The 18,817-nt window shown below is 57.8% G+C and overlaps 1 protein-coding gene across 4 annotated transcripts in view; it reads left to right on the top strand.

Annotated features, from left to right (window-relative positions):
* PAX5 (paired box 5) overlaps positions 1 to 18,817 on the top strand; it is a 186,672-nt gene that overhangs the window by 155,222 nt on the left and 12,633 nt on the right. For all 4 annotated transcript variants that reach the window (XM_070250370.1, XM_014735872.3, XM_070250371.1 and 1 more), the window contains 1 exon segment: positions 18,188 to 18,274. In XM_070250370.1, coding sequence (XP_070106471.1) covers positions 18,188 to 18,274 — 87 coding nt within the window.

Here is an 18,817-nt window from a genome sequence, read left to right as displayed (position 1 = left end):
AAGAGGACTCCCCAGGAAGGAGCCAGAAACACTTGGAAAAATGCCTGCAAGGGAACTGGAATCTGGAGACCAGCCGTGCACCACCCACCACCACCCAGGACCTTTTGGGCTGTGCATAGAGCAGGTAGCTGGGGGCAGAAGCAAAGGCATGACTCAGGGGAGACCCCCCTGCCCTTGGCTTTGGGGGGATCTGCCCGTAGGAGAGGCCTTGTAGGTCTAGTTGGGGGTCTGTGTGGTGTGGGGAGGGGTCTGTTCACACCTACCTCACACAGGGCTGGAGACGCGCCTGGTACATTCTGCAGTTACCTCTTCTGTGGCCATGGATGAACAGGGCCCGACTCCACCTTAGAAACCAGGCCCGGAGTGTGCAGATGAGTCAAGGAAGGGACTTGTTCAAGGTCACACGACTAGTCAGAGGAAGGCTGGCCCTCTTGCTACGGCAGCAGCCTGCCCTGGTGTCCCTGCTGGGCTGGCAGGAAATACCAGCGTGCCCCCTCAATTCTGCACCAAAGCAATGAGAAGGAAGCATTTTGTCTCTGATGTCACGCAGGCCTGGTATTCCTGGGGAGGTCCCCAGGTGACCTGGCTTCTAGAACAGCTCAAAGCAGGACTCCCAGTCCACCCACCCCCACCTTGTCATGTCTTCCTAAGCCCGGATCCTTCCCCCGGGCCCTGGGACCTGGCCAGCTGCAGGGCGCCTCCTGGGATGCAGGCAGGGCCTGGCCCCAGGTGGCAGAGGGTCTGCTGGGACCTGCAGGCCATGCCAAGGCCACAGCTCCTCCCATTCTCTGCTTGTCCCCAGCATCAGGCAGCTAGACAGAAAGAAATGATTGTTTTCTTCTCCTGGGTTCGGTTTCCCTCTGGAAGTTGTGACCCAATTAGAAAATCAGGCAAATAGAAAAATCTGGCCACGACCCCGGCTGAGGTTATGAAGTCTTGGCTGCATTCGGGCCTTGCCTCCCACGCTCCTCCATGAGCAGGGCCAGCTCCGCTTCCTCGCCACCTGGAGCGGACCTGCCTCAGGGCTGCACTCCTCTGTAATTGATGATTTATTCCCCACTGGCTTCCAAAATGGATTTGAGGCAGCTTCTTGACCTTTCGATAACATCAGCCCGAACCTGCAATCCCCGTCATAAAACAGGAGGACTGCCAGGGGGTCGCAGGCAGAAGCCGGGGTGAGCCCGCCAGCCCCCTCCCGCCAGAGGACTAGTGTTGACGGGCCCCACCAGCCAGCCTGTGCTCTGAGCCCCGCCACGCTTCGCTGCTGGGGGCACAGAGCTCACTTTCTTGGAAACAGTTTCTGACTGGATGTATTCCAGAGCTTGCTTCCAAAAACATACTTTTAATCAAAAAGAAGATCACCAGAAAAACTGCGACAAATTATGATTTTGACAGTGGACGATTTAAATGCCAGGAGGGGCTGCCACTTGGCAAATAAACTCCTCTGGTGAGGTCTTGGATTAAGCCCAGCCCAGTGAGCTAAACAGCTGGGATCTCCTTCCTTCCTTCGCTCCTTCCTTTCCTCTTTCCCTCCCCAGCCCTCCCCCCCCATCCCCCCACCATTCCTCATCTCTTTCCTTCCTCCCTACCTCCTTCCTTCACACGCTCCCTCACTCACTCTCTCATTCATTCATCTATTCATTCATTCATCAGGCAATCCCTGAGTTCCTCCTGGGTGTTGAGCCCTCTTCACAGAGTGGACACAGAAATCGTTGAATTTCTCAAGGTCCAGGAGCATCTCTGAGGAGAATCACCCATACTACCTGCTCAGAATGGAAAAAACCCAGCTTGACTGTGGTGGTTTTGTGGGATTGCTAGGCCCAGGGACTAAGCAGGGGCTCCTGGGGGACAAGAGGGTGAGGTCTGGAGGATGGATGCAGGAGCAGAGGGCCAGGCGGCTGACCGGAAGGGGTGCCCTGGCCCTGGGCTGGCTCCCCTGGGCCTCCCAGGAGGGCTCCCAGGGAAGCCTGGCACCTGGAAATCTCCATCTCTGAAGCAGGTGCCAGGCTCGTGTGTACAAACAGGGGGCTCAGTATTTAGGAGCGGGGAGGAGCAGGGAGCTGCCCTGAATGGCTGCCTGCTTTGGAAATTTCTATGCATTTGTAATAACAAAATTACCATAATTTGCTCGTTAACGCAGCTAGATCAGTCAAGCATTGTTCCGTCGCGGGCGGGGAGGCCGGGCTCCTCTCCCTGCACACTCTCCACACCCCAGCCAGCCTGCCAGCCCGTGAGAGCGCTGGAAATTAGCATGCAAATGGTCCTAATTCGGTGGGCGAGCTGTCAGGCAGCGCCTCTCCGGCCTTGTCTCTGTGAAGGCCCCTGACAGCCCAGCTCCAGCGCCGGCCCAGCCTCCTCGCTCCAGCCAGGAGGGGCTCCGAGGGGCACCTCCAGACTGACAGCTTGGCGGCCTCCCTCCCTCTGTCAGCGCCATCAGGCCTGGCGGCAGGCTCCCTGGGGAGCAGGCAGGGCCTGCCACCATGCTGGCCAGAGGAGGTGGGCAGGCAGGCGGGCTGGCGGGGGAGCTAGCCGGCACTCAGGCCCACCAGCCTTGGCAGGACTGGGACAATGGGGCAGAGTGAGGGTGGAGTGGTGGCTCCCTGACTCAGGGCCCCACTGGGGCACAGGGACCCAACCCTCACAGCTGGTGGGTTCTGAGAGTGGCCCTGGGGCCCCTGGGGCCTCTTCTCCCACCTGCACATCCCCAGGGAATGAGTGCCAGGCCTGCCTTGCTCTCCCTTCTTTGTCTTCCAGGCCTGACCGACAGTCCTGCTCAGCCTCCCCATTCCTGGAAGTTTCTGTCCACACCCGTGCATGGAATCCCTCCAGCCGTCATGGAGAGTTGGGGAGGCTGAGAGGGGTGTGGGGTGGGCGGGACGCCCTGGGCCAGGACCCAGCACCCTGGGGCCTCAGGCCTGCTTCCAGGTTTGCCAGCCTGTGGGGAAAGTCCCTTTGCCCTCTCTAGCCTCAGTCTCCACACCTTTGTGGTGGAGGCCACTCTGTGGTCTCCCTCCCGGGGCTATTGTGAGGCTGGGAGAGACGGAGAAGGCTCTGCTTAGTGGCAGCAGCCGACATTTCTTGAGAACTTCTACGTGCTGGTGATCTCCCTCCCTGCCTGCCCTTCACGATAACCCCACCAGGTGGGTGTTGGTGTCACCCATTTCGCAGAGCAGAAAGCCAAGGCCTCAGCTCATGCAGAGTAACTCCCCCAAGTGGCAGGGCGGGATGGAGTCCAGTCTTACTTGCTCCAGACCCTTTTAACAACAGAAAGTGCCGGCCTGAGAGCCAGCTTCTGCCTCCACTGGGAGAGGCGTGACAACCCCCCACCTGCCCTTCCAGAGCCTGGCACGTCCTGGGGACTAGATGCTGTGGGTTGAAAGAAGAGAACCCTGGTGGCCCAGGGTGACTGTCTTTGGGGATCCACTGCCTCCTTCTTTTTGTTCCCCTCCTGGTCTGTGACAGCAGAGTGAAGAAGCTACTGCAGGAGAGAGTGAGAGGAAGCCACAGGACTTATCCCGAAGCTTCTCTCAGGCTGTGTCTCAGGACCTCGCTCCCTCCTCCCCGTGAGCAGGTGCAGCCCCATGCCAGGATTGAGGGTTTGGCAGTAGAGAGCAGGCTGGATCTCAGTCCCCACATGCCCAATAAGCTGGCTGCTCTTGTGCAGTGAACAACCTATTCATCCCTACATGGCTGCCCTGCCCCTTTGCCTGTTTTAAGGGAATCTTATTGGGACTTTTTAGCCTTCAGATAAATAGAGAAGTGAGAGAGACCTTGAGAAATTCAAAACCCCAGCTGGCTTCTGGCTGTGTGGGGGCAGGAGAGGGCTGGTGAGCTGAGTCCCTGCAGTACCCCAGCACCCCTGGTGCCCCACACAGAGCCTGGCCCGGAGCAGATGCTCAGTGAAGGTGTGAGAAGCCACACTTAGTAACGGGTGGAAACAGACACACGCACACGTGCAGGGGTGAACTTAGAGCCATCACGCCCCGCGCCGGGGGAGCTTTACCTGTCTACCTGCTGTTTGGGCTGCTTATTTGGGGCCCACGGCATGAGCCCAACAGAACTTTAGGGCTCCAGATACCAACCTCTTCAACAGCTGCGGTTTGCTGTTGGGAGCGTCTCTTGGAGAGAACAAGTCCTGCCAAGCACGAGGCCCTGGGGCCCATGAGGACAGCCCAGGGGCACATTCCTTCCCAGCCAGGGGGCCGCGCCGGGGGCTTCGGAAGGCCCCTGGATGAGGGGCATGGACGCCTGCACTCTGCTCCAGGAGGAGTTGCCCAGGCTCCCCCTAGTGGAGAGTCGGAATGCATCGCCTCCCGCTGTCAGGGCGTGTGGCGGCTGGGACAGCAGGCCTCCCGCAGCCACGCCCCTTCCCAGTTTACCCGGAGTTGGTACATCCATAGTCTCATGGAGTCCTCACCGTACCCCGCGGGTCCCCTTGGTTACTGCTTTTGTTACAGGCTCAGGGAGAGGAAGGAGCTGGCCCAGGGTCACGCAGAGCCAGGACTAGAATCCAAGGGACTTCCTCCTCCACCCAACAGCCACATCTGGCCTTGGTCTGCTGCCCATCTGCTTGCCTGGCCACACAGCATGGCTTCCCAGCCTTGGGGCATTAGGCTCCCAGTTCTCTGGGCAGGTCAATCTTTCAATAAATATTTGCGGTAGCCTCCATGTTGGTCTCCCCTCGGCCACCCTTGCCCCTTTCATCCATTCTCAGCACTGCGGGCAGAATGAGCCTGTTGCAGTCTAGGTCAGCTCATGTCCCTCCTTTGCTCACACAGAGTGGAGGCCAAAGTCCTTACATGATCTCCCCCTCCCCACCTCCCTCCTTGACCTCGTCTTCTACCTCCCCTAACTCTCCACCCACAGAGACCTCCTCTCTGCTCCCCAAAACACCACCCGCACTCCTGACTCAGGGCCTTTGCACATGCTGTTCCCTCTGCTTGGAGTGCTCCTCCCACAGATATTCGTGTGGCTAACTCTCCCTTCCTTTGGCTCTTTGTTCAGAAGTCACTGTTTTGGTGAAGCTACCCCTGGCCATTCTATCTAAAATGTCACTGTTCTCTCCTTAACACATGCTGTATGCTTTATTTTTACTTATCTGTCTTGTTTGTTGTCTGTCTGTACCACTAGGATCCAAGCTCATGAGGGCAGGGATGTTGTCGGTTTGTTCACAGCTGTGTCCTTGGGGTTTAGAACAGTGCCCAGGATCTGGCAGGCACTCAGGCAGTATCTGGGGCATGAATGGATGGGTGGATGCCATGTTGACTGTCTGCCATGTGCCTGGCATCAAGGTGGACATGCTGAGTCCCCAGCACACCTGAGCGCCCACTCAGCCCCACCTTTGCTCCCCAAGGAGGCTTCTCCACTCTTCCTTCCTCGGCCCCCAGAGACCTCTCCCCTCTCCCCCCAGGGGTCTCCCCCCAAAGCCATCTCTCAGCCAGGTCTGTGGGCTGGTCACAGAGGATACAATGAAACTGTCAGCTGAATTTAAGAAAGAAGAGATCTCCGTCAGCACAGCAACTTCAGGGCTGACCTACTCACTGCACTTCTGGGGAAACTGAGGCCTGGACTGAGGACAGGGCTTGCCCCAGTGAGGCTGTGGCAGAGAAGGCAATACATGGGGCTCCCACCTCCTGGTTCAGCCTTGGTGGTTGTGAGGACCGGCCTGGGGGATGGTCCTGATTCGGCTCCCACCACAGAACACAGGCCGTGTCAAGCTCACTGAGTAACAGCGGTGGCTGCCCCCACCTGCCTGGGGTCTGCCCCTCACCCACCAGGCCCAGTGGGCAGCCTCTGGCGGTTCTCCTTCTCGGAGGTTGGCTGCCTTCAGGGCCCATTTCACAGGGCCTGGGGACTAGACCCTGGCGTGCCCCTGAGGATGCCGGGAAACTCTTTAACGTGGGGCAGTGCTTCCTCAACTTGACTGCACAGACCCCCGAGGATCCTCTTCCAGAGCAGACTCAGGTTCAGTAAGCCCAGGCGGGGCCCGTGAGGCCATGCTCTAACCAGCTCCCTGGGGATGCTGATGCCACCCCGCTTGAGGAACGGCCTGCCGGTTCTCAAACTCGTCGCACAGTGGACACATGCTGATGCCTGGCCCCACCCCAGGGATTCTGATTTCACTAGGATGGGATGTGGTCTGGTCATCCCAGGTGATTCTAATGGGCAGCAAGGTTTAGAACTGCTGGCCTGGTCCCTGCACATTGTTTCTGCTCCTTCAGGCAGCTCTGCTGTGGGAGAGCAACACGACGCACGGAGAAAGGGGCGTGTTGACGTGGTGAGGAACGGTGTGAGCCGGGAGGCTGCGTCCCACTCCCAGGCAGCCTTGGGAGAGGGCACCCCAAGGATGGGGTGGGGGTGCAGGTACTGAAGGAGGGGGCTGCTGAGTCCCTGAGGCCAGTAGGGGGCGGGGATGGAGAGCCCCGGGTACCCTTCCAGGCAGACGAGCGACCAGGAGAGCTGAAGCGGCTGGATGGCCCCTCAGAGCCCCGATCTTTGGCTTCACTCTTGACCCTGACTCTGATAGAGAAACAGCCCCCTTCCCCGTGTCAGCCCAGCCTGCCTCTCTGCCTGTGTCTGCACGCTGCTCCCCAGCCACCCAGGATGCACGTAATTTATGTGTGTGCTGTCCCTTCCCGCGGACTTCGGCTCTCCGTGGGCAGGGACCGTGTCTGATTCATCTCGCCTCCCCAGGCCCAGGCCTGCATGCTGGGGCAGGAAAGGGGTGCAGAATGGAGCGTGTTCCTCGGGGTGCCCGGGGCTCGGGGCCTCTGTGCTGCCGAGCTCCCAGTGCACAGCAGAGACCGCACATCGTGGTGGTAATTGTGGAGGTAAATCTTGTCCGGTCTCCTCACAAACACTTGGGGAGGCATTCCATAAATATGTCAGCAGCAGCATTAAAATTTGATGGCCGGCAGCACGGGTCGGGACTAGCGCTGTGACTTCCCAGCAAGGTATGACACCGTCACCTCCCTCTCATTAGTCAGCACAGGACACTCGCCTCTGCGCCGAGCCAGGCCCAGCCAGAGGGAGGCGATTTCTTCAGAGGAGGACCCCTGGCTGCTCTGAGGGACAGGCCAAGGTCTAGGCCGCTGAAAAGTAACTCAGCTGCGGGCTGACATTGGGCTGAGAGGAGTCCCTGAGGCTCTGGGGACCTGCCAGGAGGGGCCTGGGCCGTTTTTGGAGTCTAGAAGCTGGTAATTGGGACTGGGGACTTGTTTCAGTTTACAGGCAGCTGGTGGAAGTTGTCTATTTGCCAGCAAAAAGGCCTCATGGAACATTTAACAGGACGTGGGTTGGACTCAGCATTTAAGCCAGCAGAGGGGCATCTGGGCAGGAGTCAGGGGAGAAGAGTCTGCCTTGGGGGCTGAAGGATTGGAGACCACCTTGTCCACCTTCCACTCCGCCATTGTCCATTTGGGGAAACTGAGGCTAAGTGAACCTGAGAGGGACATGCTCAAGGTCACACTGTGGTAGAGACAGAACAAGACCAGGGGCCCTGACTCCTAGTTCGAACCTTTCCCTACAATCAAGAATTTTGGGCACTTGTTGAAATATGAGAAAACCGTCTGGAAATAGAATTTTCGTTAAAAACAAGCCGCAGTGCATCCATTTTTTCAGCAGGCACAGAGAGCGCGTGCTGTGTGCCCGGACTGCGCTGAGCCTCGAATGGCTCCTCAGGTTGGTAGAGCGCTTTCTGATTCACAGAGGACTTTGAAACGTGTTGAATGTTATTTAGTCCTATGTGTTGTGCTGCCACAGTGCAAATGAGGGACTCAGGTCTAGAGAGGGGAAGCGACTTCTCCAAGGCCACTCAGCCAAGCGGCAGAGGCGCCCTGACGGGGACTGACTGGCCCAAGGCTCCGCTTCCCGGCACTCAGTTACCAACACAGTGTGGCAGCCACTGCTGCTGTGAGCACCTCTGCAGCCTATCAGTGCCTGCCTTCTTAGGGTTATTTACGACAATCACGCTGTGCTTCAGAGCTGCCACAGGGCTTCTGGCTTCTCGGCCGACGTGCTACGGTAGCCGTTTCCATGTCGGGGATTTGAGAGGGAGCAGAGTCGGCCTCTGTGGCTGGTTGTCCGCCGGGACACGCTGAGTCTTGCAGAACTGCCTCCTGTTTGGGAAGAGCTGGAGGCTGACATCACCCGCAGGCTCCTTCCCTGGGGGCAAGGGCAGTGTGCTCTAACTGTTCAGAACGGGGCTGGCGGGAGGTGCATGGGGGCAGATTTCAGTAACCCACCAACAGGGGAAGCGAGATAGGGTCACAACCACCCTGAGTCTGGCCAGGAAGAGTTCTCGGCCATGGGCAGGGAGGGACCCAGGCCTGGGGGCTCAGGGGGAAGTGGGGAAATGCTCTCAGCTAGGCCAATCAATCCAGAAAGGCTTCTTAGAGGAGATGGTATTTTGGCTGGGTCTTGACAAGTTGGGGAATTAGACACGAGGAGGGGGAGGAAGGTGGCATTTCAGATGAAGGAAACAGCGTGAGCAGATGGAGATGGCCCCTGGAGCATGTGGGGAATGGCAGTTGGCATGGAATGTAGCTTTTGGGCAGAGGGGAGTGGAGGTGTGTCTGGACACCAGACCCTATAGGGCCTTGAGTGCCACCACCTTGCAGGCTTGGGCAGGTGTGCTGCCCGTGGGCACCCCCAGGTGAGGGCACACCAGAAAGTGGGAACTCCCCTGGCCCGCACACAGACCCAGGGACCAGGTGTTGTCCTGTACCCGGTGAACTGTAGGAGCCTTTGCATGATGCCTTGTCTGTTGTCCACTAAGATGAGGGCATTGGGACAGAATTTTGGAAGAATACGACAGCAGAACAGATTGAAATTGAACCAGAACTGCTCAAAATGTGCCATCGCATAGCCAGGGGTCTCGCTAAGATGCCTCCAGGGCTGGGCAGGTCACAGAAAGACTGCAAGGCAGCCTCGGAGGACAGGACAGGCGTTCTAACTGCTCGTTCTGGGGCTGACGGCACACGCGCGCCTTTGAAACCCTGGGCCGCCCTTCGGTGTGCTCTACTGGCCCCACGTGGGCGAGGACCTCAGTTCTTGCCTCTGAAGGTCGGCCAGCAGGTGGGGCTGGTGTGCGCCCTGTGGCCCACGCCCAGGCGCTGTCAAGCCACAGTGGGGTTGCTTCCCTTCAGTTCCCCGAAGGGTCCTTGCATTCGGGTCTTTGTGGGGTAGACAATAGGAAGTGAGCTGAGGGCACAGCAGCCTCCTGTCTACAGAGGACCAAACTGAGACCCAGAACTGCCCCTTGGGCGCTTCATGGCCGGTCCGTGGCGGAGCTGGGCTCAGCCCTGGTCGCCAACCGCGTCTCACTGGGGCCGCCCAGCACCGCCGTCCCGCTGTGAAGTCCATGGCTCTCCAGAGACACGGAAATGAGGCCCATTCTGCATTCTCGTCCTCACCCTCGCCCTCTCTCTCGGTTTTTCTCTTCTCTCTGTTTTTCTGAAGGCCTTCCAGGCTGAGCTGAGCTGGCGGAGAAGAGGTTTTTCCCAGGGATGGATCGATGCTGTGCACCGGCTGTCCAGGCTGACAGGCCTGACCTTTGCTGAATTTGCCAGGTCCTCCTTCCCTGTTGGGAGCCCAGGAAGGCTCACTCTGGAGACAGGGGGGTTGAGAAGCCTGGCCCTCGGGGGGCCCCGCTGTGGTGGGTGCCGTGAGGGTAGGACAGGGGAGCATCTTAGCTGAGGGCCCTTTGAGGTCAGTTATTAAAATCTCTCCAGTATTCACCACTTTCACAGATGAGAAAACCGAGGCTTGGTGAGGAGAAGGCACTTGGTCAAGGTCACTCAGGCTTTGAGCCCCGGAATCCAGTGTGTGCACGTGCGTGTGAATGCAAACACACTCATACAGACGTGTGTGTACATATGTATGTGTATGTATTAGATTATTATATACACATGTTGTATATGCATGTAATGTGTATATTGCGTGTATGCATGTAGGTTGTATGTGTGTGATGTGGCATATAGTGTAGTAATACAACACACATACTATTGTCTATAACCCATATATATGTGACAGGCTGACTGGCTGTGTGTGGTGCTGTGGTTACGGTCCCTCCAGGCACAGACAGCAGCACACTGGGTACCCGCTGAGCCCCAAGCCCCTGCATGTCACGTTCTGCAAACCACGGGGAGGCGGAGAAATCTCATGGTCCTTTTCAAATCTCTCCTTCCTCCTCCTCCTCTGCGAGGATGTTCTCTCAAAGCCCAGTTTGAATCCTTCAGAAATAGAACTTGGCTATGAAGTCACTTTGAAAGACTTTCCGTATGTTAATTACAGCCGGCCAAGGTCTCGATCGGAGGTGGGAGCCCAGCGTCTGCAGACGGGGTCGGCCCCCAGCTCGCCTGCAAATCCCCGTCATCTGGCAGGTGTCGTTTTGGGTTAATTAAGAGCTACGCTGAGCCCGTTTACCTGTCACTTCTGAGAATTTTAGGAAACTTCGACTTTCTTGCCATCTCCGAGCTTTCGGTGAAGGGGAAACTGGAAACATCTCTGATTCCGATGACCTTCCTGGCCCTGGGGTCTCCACGGCGGCTGCATCAAGTGCATTTTCTCGGGGCCTCCTTTAAACTTTTTATTTTAATCAGTCCTTTCTACTTACCTCATTAGTTTCTATAGCCAGCTCTTCTGTATTCGCAGACAGTGCTGTTCCGGGGAAACCCACTGTTTATTCTAAATTTCTTAAGCCTGTCTTTTCCTGAGTCTTTGAAGAGAGCAAGTCCGTCCCTCAGCTTTGCCGTTTCGTGCTTAGGAAGGGCTTCAGGTTTGGGGGTCGGGGCCTCTCAGCAGTTGGGGTCTTGGCCGCTGGTGTTAGTTGAGCGCTCCACGTTCACGCGGCGTGACACAGCCAGGTCTCCAGATCAGTGGGTGCAGTTGGTCAAAGCCCCCTTCTCCAGCATGAGAGGACTTCCTCTTCTGGGGTGATGGTGTGTTCTGTATCTTGATAGAAGTTTGGGTTGCACAGGTGTGTCCATTTGTCAAAGGGAGCAATAGTACACTTAAGATTTGTGCATTTCTCTGTGTGTACACTTTACATCAAAAGGTAAAACTTGTACACAGATAATGAATTTCGGTTAATAATATGCACGCTGAAGTACTTAGAGGAAAATGTACTGATGTTTGCAATTTACTCTGAAATGTACAAAAAGTAAGATGAATGCAGGTCTGGAGGGGTAGAGAGATATACCGTCAGCGAGTATGAGAACACATTGTGGGACAATCAGGCAGTGGGTACCCAGGTGTTCACTATAAAACTCCGCTTTGCTGTGTGTGTGAAGATTTGCAGACCTGCTAGGGGTGGGGAGGAGAGTGTGGGGAGGCCATCTTCCCGCTGACCCAGCCCAGTCCTTGGGATGGTGAGAGCCCTGGGGCCTGGGAATCCAGCGGTATTGTGGCCCTGCTCTGTCCCCGCCTGGCTGTGAGGCCCTGCAGGGGGGTGGGGGTGGATTGTCTCTCTAGGTCATCCCAGTCCCAATGACCTGGGGCTGTGAGTAACACCAGAGGTCGGTGAGGTTCCGTGTGGCCTGGAGGCTGCTGGGCCGACTTTACTTCCCATCAGTTCCAGAAATGAGCGCATGCCGGGCACTGGGTGGGAAGGTGGGAGTGGCTGCCAGTCCCTTGGATATACAGCCAGAAGCTGAGTCCCTTGGGCCCCAAGCCTGCAGCATCTTCGTCCTTGGCTCTAAGATCTCCTGGGGGGTTGTTGTGAGAGGGAGCGCCATGCCCTCTGGAGGCTTCCTAACTGCCTGCGTTCTCTGTCCTTCGAGCCGTGCCCTCATTTTTTCTCTCTAGGAGCCCAAATACTGACAGTTCCCCAGCAGCCTTCCCTCTCTGCCTTCCTGGCCTCTGAGGGCTCCGTCTGCCTGACCTCTGCCGAAACCCTTCTGCTTTCTGAGCCTCAGTTTCCCCGTTGGGAAAGCCTGAATGTGTTGAGTGTGAGGGTCTCCGGGCTCCCTTCCCCTTCCTGTCCCAGCAGTTCTGCAGCTCTGTGTTTCTTTCTGTTCTAGTTTTCCTCTTCATACCTCCCCAGGACCCGAGGGTGTGGGGGCAGGAGCAGGGCTGTGATCAGAGGTTCGGGGGGCAGGAACACCTGAGTTTGTTTTCCCTCCCGTCGATGAAGAGAGGCACCAAGTCCTCACCGGAACTGTCGAGTCATTTCATCTTCTCCACAAGCTTCAGAAGTAGGGACTTTCCTTCCCTTTGTTTTACACATGAGGAAACAGGCTCCGGAGGTACATTCACGTGCCCAAAGCCACCGCTAGAAGGGCAGAGTCTGGCCTGAACCTGGGTCCATCTGACTCCAGAGGCCCTTTTTTGTCACCTCCTGCAGGGCGGGCAGGAGGGGAGGCTGGAGCACACCTGTGGGCGTGAGCCTGGCCGTGAACCTGAAAGGGACCAGCCCTCTGTCCTCAGTCCTTTTGACCGCAGCCAAAGAGGGGGAATGAGTCCAGTGTGTCCGGAGTCCCATCAGGCAGCCTCTGCCTGTCCCACTTCCCCTTTACACTGTGCAAAGAGTACCAGCACCTCCTGGCCCCTTGAGATCGAGCCCAGCCTGCCTCGAGCCCTCACTCCCCGCCCCGTGGAAAGTCCCGTGTCCTCCCGAGGTTTCTGCGTCGCTTCCAGGGAATGCTCACTTTCGCAGGCTCGCCTCAAGCTCTGGCTTACTGGTGGTGCTGAATTCTGGGCTGTGACCTGTCCTGCTCTCGCCCGGGCCACATTCTTTCATCTCAGCCCCCACGTGGGGAGAAAATACAAACCAGTCAAACAAGTCGTTCTGGGTAGCAGGCTTTCCCCACTCTGCGGGATGCCGTGGGGGAGGGTGCCATGGGAGTGAGCCACCCACTTCTCCAGTGTTCTTCAGCCCCCTCCCTCCAACAGGGCACTGTGGCTCCCTCTGTCTGTCCTTCTCTTCTCAGTAGCAAACCTCCTCCCCTTTCCTTAGGCACCTGCCTGGAAGGAGCCCGGTTCTGGGCTTCCCTCTGCATATCCAAGGACTCAGCGGAAGCTGTGAAATTCCTCCAAGGGGACCCAGGTTTTAGGGGAGGCCTTTCCTGCCCCGCACTCCCCAGCCTCCCCATTCCCTGGCGTGGGAGAGAAGTGTAGTTCTTAAGTACTGTTACCTCATTTACCTGTGCTATGGTGTCGGTATTCTTGTTAGGCCCGTATTCAAGATGGGGAGACTCTGCCTAGAGAGGTTCAATCACTTACCCAAGGCCACACAGCCACTAAGTGGCGAGTTGACTACAGAGCATGCTCTGTCCCAGTCCTGCCGCAGGAGTGCCACCCTCACCCCATGGGCATGCCCTCCCTGCCCCTGCCCACTTCCTGCTCCGCAGCACTGCACTGGGGCCCAGTTTGCAGTGCTGACTCCAGTCCTGTTTCTCCTCAGGACTGCTCACTCCTCGGGGGCCGGGGGTGGAGAAGATCATGACACATGTTTTGTTGTTGAGAGTTCTTAGGGGTTTAGGCGTGATGGACTCCAGACAGCCCAGGAGCTGTCTCTGAAGAGGGCCCATGTGGAGGGTGCCCCTGATGGAGGTTTCACTGCCCACTGAGTGACAGCCACCTGAGCGCGAGCTGGCTCTCCGGTCAGGCCTCAGAGAAGCTTTTGAATGCATAAAGAGAAAGTTTCCCACTCTAAGGGGCTGGTTTTTGAGAGATGCCAAAAGCCTGCATCAGTTCGTGGAAAGAGGTGTGGGGCCTGTGGTGTCCTTTGTGCTGGGCAGTCGTAAGGGAAGGTGGTTATTGTGTGATCTTTGTCTTGGGCCAGCTGGCTGAACCTCTGGGGGTCCCAGCAATGAGCCAGAAGCGGCGGCTTCCCTTTTCAGCCCTGAGACTCTCATTCCTGCCCTGGAGGGGCATCATTTCGTGTCCTTGGACGGGGCAGCTCTGCGGTCTTCTGGGCTCCCCTTCCCTCGTGCTTGGACTGTGGCTGCAGTCCCCGGGCTGGTCTCTCTGACCACAGGCTCACCTCCTCCAGCCTGTCCTCCAGATCTGGCACTCCCTAGTCTGAAGGCTTCCCTGGGTCCCAGTCCTGCCCTGCCCCGCTCTGCTCTGCAGCTTGCCTCTGCTAGGACCTCATGAAGACCTGGCCACCTGGGGGTCACACCCCGACCAGCACCCCCCAGACCTTTGCTGTGCCTGAGACACCCTGCATCCCTCTGCTTATCAGAATCCTCTCCACCCTGGCTCATGTGCCCCTCCACTCCAGAAAAGGGCCCCTGTGCTTTCCCCAGACCTTCTCTTGGCTGGACAAGATCCACTTTTCTAAGCTGCTGTCGTGAGGTTTGGAGGGGAGGCGGTGAGTGGTCCTCGAGTGTCATGATGGTGGCGGACTCAGCAGGGGAAACGAAGCAGGAATTTGGAGGCTCCAGACCCAAAGAAAGCCAGCCTCGTGGGGCCCCAGAGGAGGGGCCTCTCTCCCTGAGGAACGCCACGGCCCCCAGAGTGAAATTCAGGCCAGCAGACAAGAAGGGCCTTTACACATTGCTTGGTCTGATCTGTTCTGTTACACACGGGAGACAGAGGCCTTGGGTGGAAGGCAGTGTCACCTAGGCACAGGGCCCTGGGCTGGAAGACAGGAGGCTGGCCAAGTCCCCCACCGTCCTGAGGCTCCATTTCCTGACATAAGATGTACACAGTTGTCCCCATCTTGTGAGCTTCACAGGGTTGTCAGGAGCGTTAAATGAGATTCTGGATACCCAGGAGGCCTCGGTGACCCACATGGGGTCATTGTCATTGTGGCTGATATTTGCTGAGTGTTCCCTGTGTGCCGGCCACTCTGGGGACTGTTCGCTCAGTCTGTACAGTGACCACATGTGATGGGATCTGGTGATTGCCCTACCTCACTGAGGAGGACACTGAGGCACAGAGAGTTTGAGTGACCTGCTAGGAAGAGGCAGACCCAGGATTTGAACTCAGGTGGTCTGGCTCCAGAGCCCTTGCTCCCGGCCCCTGTGCCAGACTGACTGAGGACCACAGGGTTCAGTGGCAGCATGTGGGCTTAAACCTGGGCAGTCTGTTCTTCCCAGCAGTCTTTGTGGCCGGGCTGGGCCAGGTCTGCAGACAGGCAGCTTCCTCGGTGATTGAGGACCTGGCCTCCCCACATCTCATGGGGTGAGGACTCCCTACACTCAGCTGGCTTCCTGTGTGGCACTTCAGACACCGTCCCAGTGTCCCCAGCAGGTGGCTGGACCAGCCCTGGGGTCAGCCTCATGCCCCGGAGATGGTCAAGCTCCCCTACCCAGAGTGCACACTCTCACAGGACATCTCACAGGACAGGGAGGGACCCCGTGCTTAGGGTGCCCACCACACACCACTCCTAGTGCCCCAGGGAGGCCGGCCCTGGGGGTTCATTCTTTCCACTGAGGAGCAGGATGGCTGGGTGGGGGCAACCTGGCCAATGGATCAGAGAAATGGTTTGAATCCTGGCATACAGCAGGTTCTCAGTACACCCGTCAGGCTGGGAGCGTCTGTATGTGTGCATGCGTACGCGCATGCTCTGCCTATGGGTACTGATAACAGAAGTAGTGGGAGCCATCGTCCGTGTCGCTGGTTGACTGAGCAGTGCCCATTCACTCATTCATTCATTCAGTAAGTGAGTAGTTTTCAGTGCCTGCTGATGCCAGGCCCTGGGTTAGACGTTGGGATGGAGACATGAACTCAACAGACAAACTCCTTGACCCCATGGGCTTATGCCCAGTGGAGGAGGCAGAATTAACAAGATAAGCACAATAAACAAAATGTTGTGTTGGATTGTGACCAGTTCTGTGGAGAAAAGTACAGCAGGAAAGAGGCTGGGGTGGAAGGAGTTTCCACTTTAGATGCAGTAGTCCAGAGACGGTGCTGGAGCAAAGCCGAGAAGGAGGTGAGGGGCAGCCATGCGGCCACCCAGCACGAGCACGTTACAGGTGGAGGCAGGGGTGCTGCGGGACTCACGGGGCACCGGCTGCCTCTGGACCGGGCATGGCACTGGGCGGGCACGTGGGTGCCAAGAGGAATCAGACAGCGACCTGCAGGGCAGACAGTCCCATGTCACAGGAGACTCCTGTGCATGTCGGGCGAATCCAGTGCTGTGGGACGTGGCGGGAGGCTGAGTGCACCCGAGGAGGGCAGGAGAAGAGGCTGCCCGGAGAAAGAGTTGTCTGAGTGGGGTTCTAGGATGCCAGGCACAGTGGGCAAGCCTGACTAGGTATATCCCCTAAAGGAGTTGGAGCTGTTTATGGCCCTTTGCCAATTTGGGGACCAGATTTGAGGGGTGCAGGATGAATGACACAGACACAATGAACTAATTAACTGCAGCTGGATGGACCTGAGACTTGCTCTTTGGGGGGCTGGAGATCAAGGAGGCTTCCTGGAAGAGGTGGCCTTGGAGCCGGGCCTGGCGGACAGGCGTGATGCTGCTAGATGGAGATGCAGAGACAGCCTTTGCCAGCGTAGCCCGACGGCCCGGGCCCAGGCACAGCACTGTCAGGAAGTGCCTCTGATGGGGCTGCTCCTTGGGTACCTGGAGCCCTGTGGGGAGGGTGGCCATCCCCCTTCTCCGGGCAGCTCTGTCTCTCCGCTCCCCTCCCCTGGCCCTGAGGAGGAGGAGGCGGTGCCTGGTGCTGACGGATATGCTGAGGCTGGGCTGCTGCAGCCCAGCACTGTCACCATGCTCTCCCTCCACACGCTGGAACCTGACACCCTGACCACTGAGGCATAAAAAACAGAGAATTGGAAGGCTCAGGCTGTCAGGCTGGGAGTGGCCCCCAGAGAGGCCTGAGGAGGAGTACACGTGTGTGTGTGTGTGTGTGTGTGTGTGTGTGTGTGTGTGGGCTCGCTCTGCCTGCTGTTGCCTGTGGAAGAGGCTGGCTGGGCCCAGGAGGTGGGAGCGGCTGGCCCCTCAGCCCTGCTTTATTGTTCCTGCTGCACCTGCTGGAGCCCCGGGGGCCCCCCAAGCCACAGGGGAAAGAGCAGTGCTGGGTCCTGACATCTGGCCGGTCCCTTCTGGAGGCTCCTGCCCTTTGGCCCTTTGGCATCCTTGGGAAGAACCCATGGAAGCATCTTTGGGCCGAGGGTGGTCTCGTGGAGCTGTGTAACTCCCGTCACCACTGCCAGGAGGGGCCCACATGCTCTGTAACCCGTGGCTTAAAAAGCTGCTCAACAGCCAGCTACCAGCATAGCCTGTGCCGTGGTGCACAGGGGACCTTGTGATGAATCAGGCCCAAACCCTGCCCTCTGGGAGCCACAGCTAGAGGAAGGAGATGGGCTGGGTCCCTCCTGCTGCAGAGCCAAGCGGCGAGGCTAGAGGGCAGGGATTCCCAACTGTCTCCTGTGACCGGCCGGTGGAAAGGAGGCTCTCCTGGGGCTGGAAGTGAGAGTGCAGGGAAGTACATGAGCATCACGGCCCCATGAGCAGCTGGGCGAGGGCATGCTGTCCTCAGTCCCACCAGCCCCACATACCCTGCACTACCCCACCAGGCACAGCTTGCGGGTCCTGCCTAGGCTCACCGAGAGCAGTAATGGCTGCCCCTTCCCCACTGCCTGGAAGGCCCAACCCACTCCCTCGCTGTGCCCCTGCCAGCCCTTTGGCTTATCCCTTCATCTCGGCTAAGTGCCATCTGCCTCTCCTGGCAGAGGGCCTGAGTTTGTGTCTCATCCTCCCCGTCAGACCCAGGCCCTGGGCGCAGCCATGCCTGGATTCACAGCACAGACAGCCGGACTGGAGTTGAGGTCACCCTTGGCTTCTCAGTCCAGAGCCACTCAGGACACACGTGGGAAGTGGGCCTGAATCCACACTGGGGCCCTGGAGCAGCCTCAGTCAGGGCTGAGAACCATGTAGTCCGCAGCTTTGGACCTGGGTGGGTGTATCAAGGCTGCTTTGTGAGAGACCCTGGGCATCAGCCTTCTCACCTGTACAATGAGCCAGTCACCCCAGGGAACACCTGGCTCATTGTAGTGTCATGGTGCACAAGTGAGAGGCTGGTATTCACTCCCACTAATAAGAAAAGTTTATGGGGGAAATATAGACAATGCCAATGACAGCTGTCCACTTGATAAGGGTGTGGCCCAGACTTGCCTTTATTGGTTACAAAAAGTACCTGCAGTTTATGTGAGAGGCAAATGCCATTGGCATTTTCCGAACCTGACTTGACATTTGGTTCCTGTTTCTCTCCCCGTCCACCGCATGCAGGGAGTGAGTTTTCCGGGAGCCCCTACAGCCACCCTCAGTACCCCTCGTACAACGACTCCTGGAGGTTCCCCAACCCGGGGCTGCTCGGTGAGTACTGGCGGAGGCCTGCGGGGCCCCTGGGCCGTTGGCTGCCCCATCCAGCCTCCTCGTTGGGCATGGTCCTTTGACATCCTGAGGTCTGGTCACTGAGGTGGGTGGGTGGCTGCCCTGACCGCTTGCTGTATGGCAGTTGCAATGGGGCTTTAGGACAGTAACTCCACTCCAGCTCTGCCCGTGCCCTCATCCCTCCCCCGGCTGTTTTGGTGGATAAGGGGAAATGGCACAGAAGGAGAACAGAGGGAAAAAGGGCATTGAGGAAGAAAGAGGATGGCAGAGAAAGTGCCTGCCCAAGAGTAACTTGTATTACTTAGGAATCAGTAAATATTCCAGTGAGAAATCTCTAAATTAAAAGGCAGCAAGGAGGCCAATTCAGATTGATTGGTAGTGACCACCTGTCTTGATGAGGACTCTGAGATTGATTATTGATGGCTGCCATGGACATCACCAGAGCCAGCTCCACTGGAAACTGGTTGCCCCATGGCTGAAGGCCTGCCAAGGCATGCCATTCCGAGGTCAGCTGGTGCTCAGCCT

This window comes from Equus caballus, chromosome 25 (assembly GCF_041296265.1).
Source record: "Equus caballus isolate H_3958 breed thoroughbred chromosome 25, TB-T2T, whole genome shotgun sequence".
NCBI classification, from domain to species: Eukaryota; Metazoa; Chordata; class Mammalia; order Perissodactyla; family Equidae; genus Equus; species Equus caballus.
Note: the sequence above shows the minus strand (reverse complement) of the source record. Positions and strands in the feature narration are given on the sequence as shown.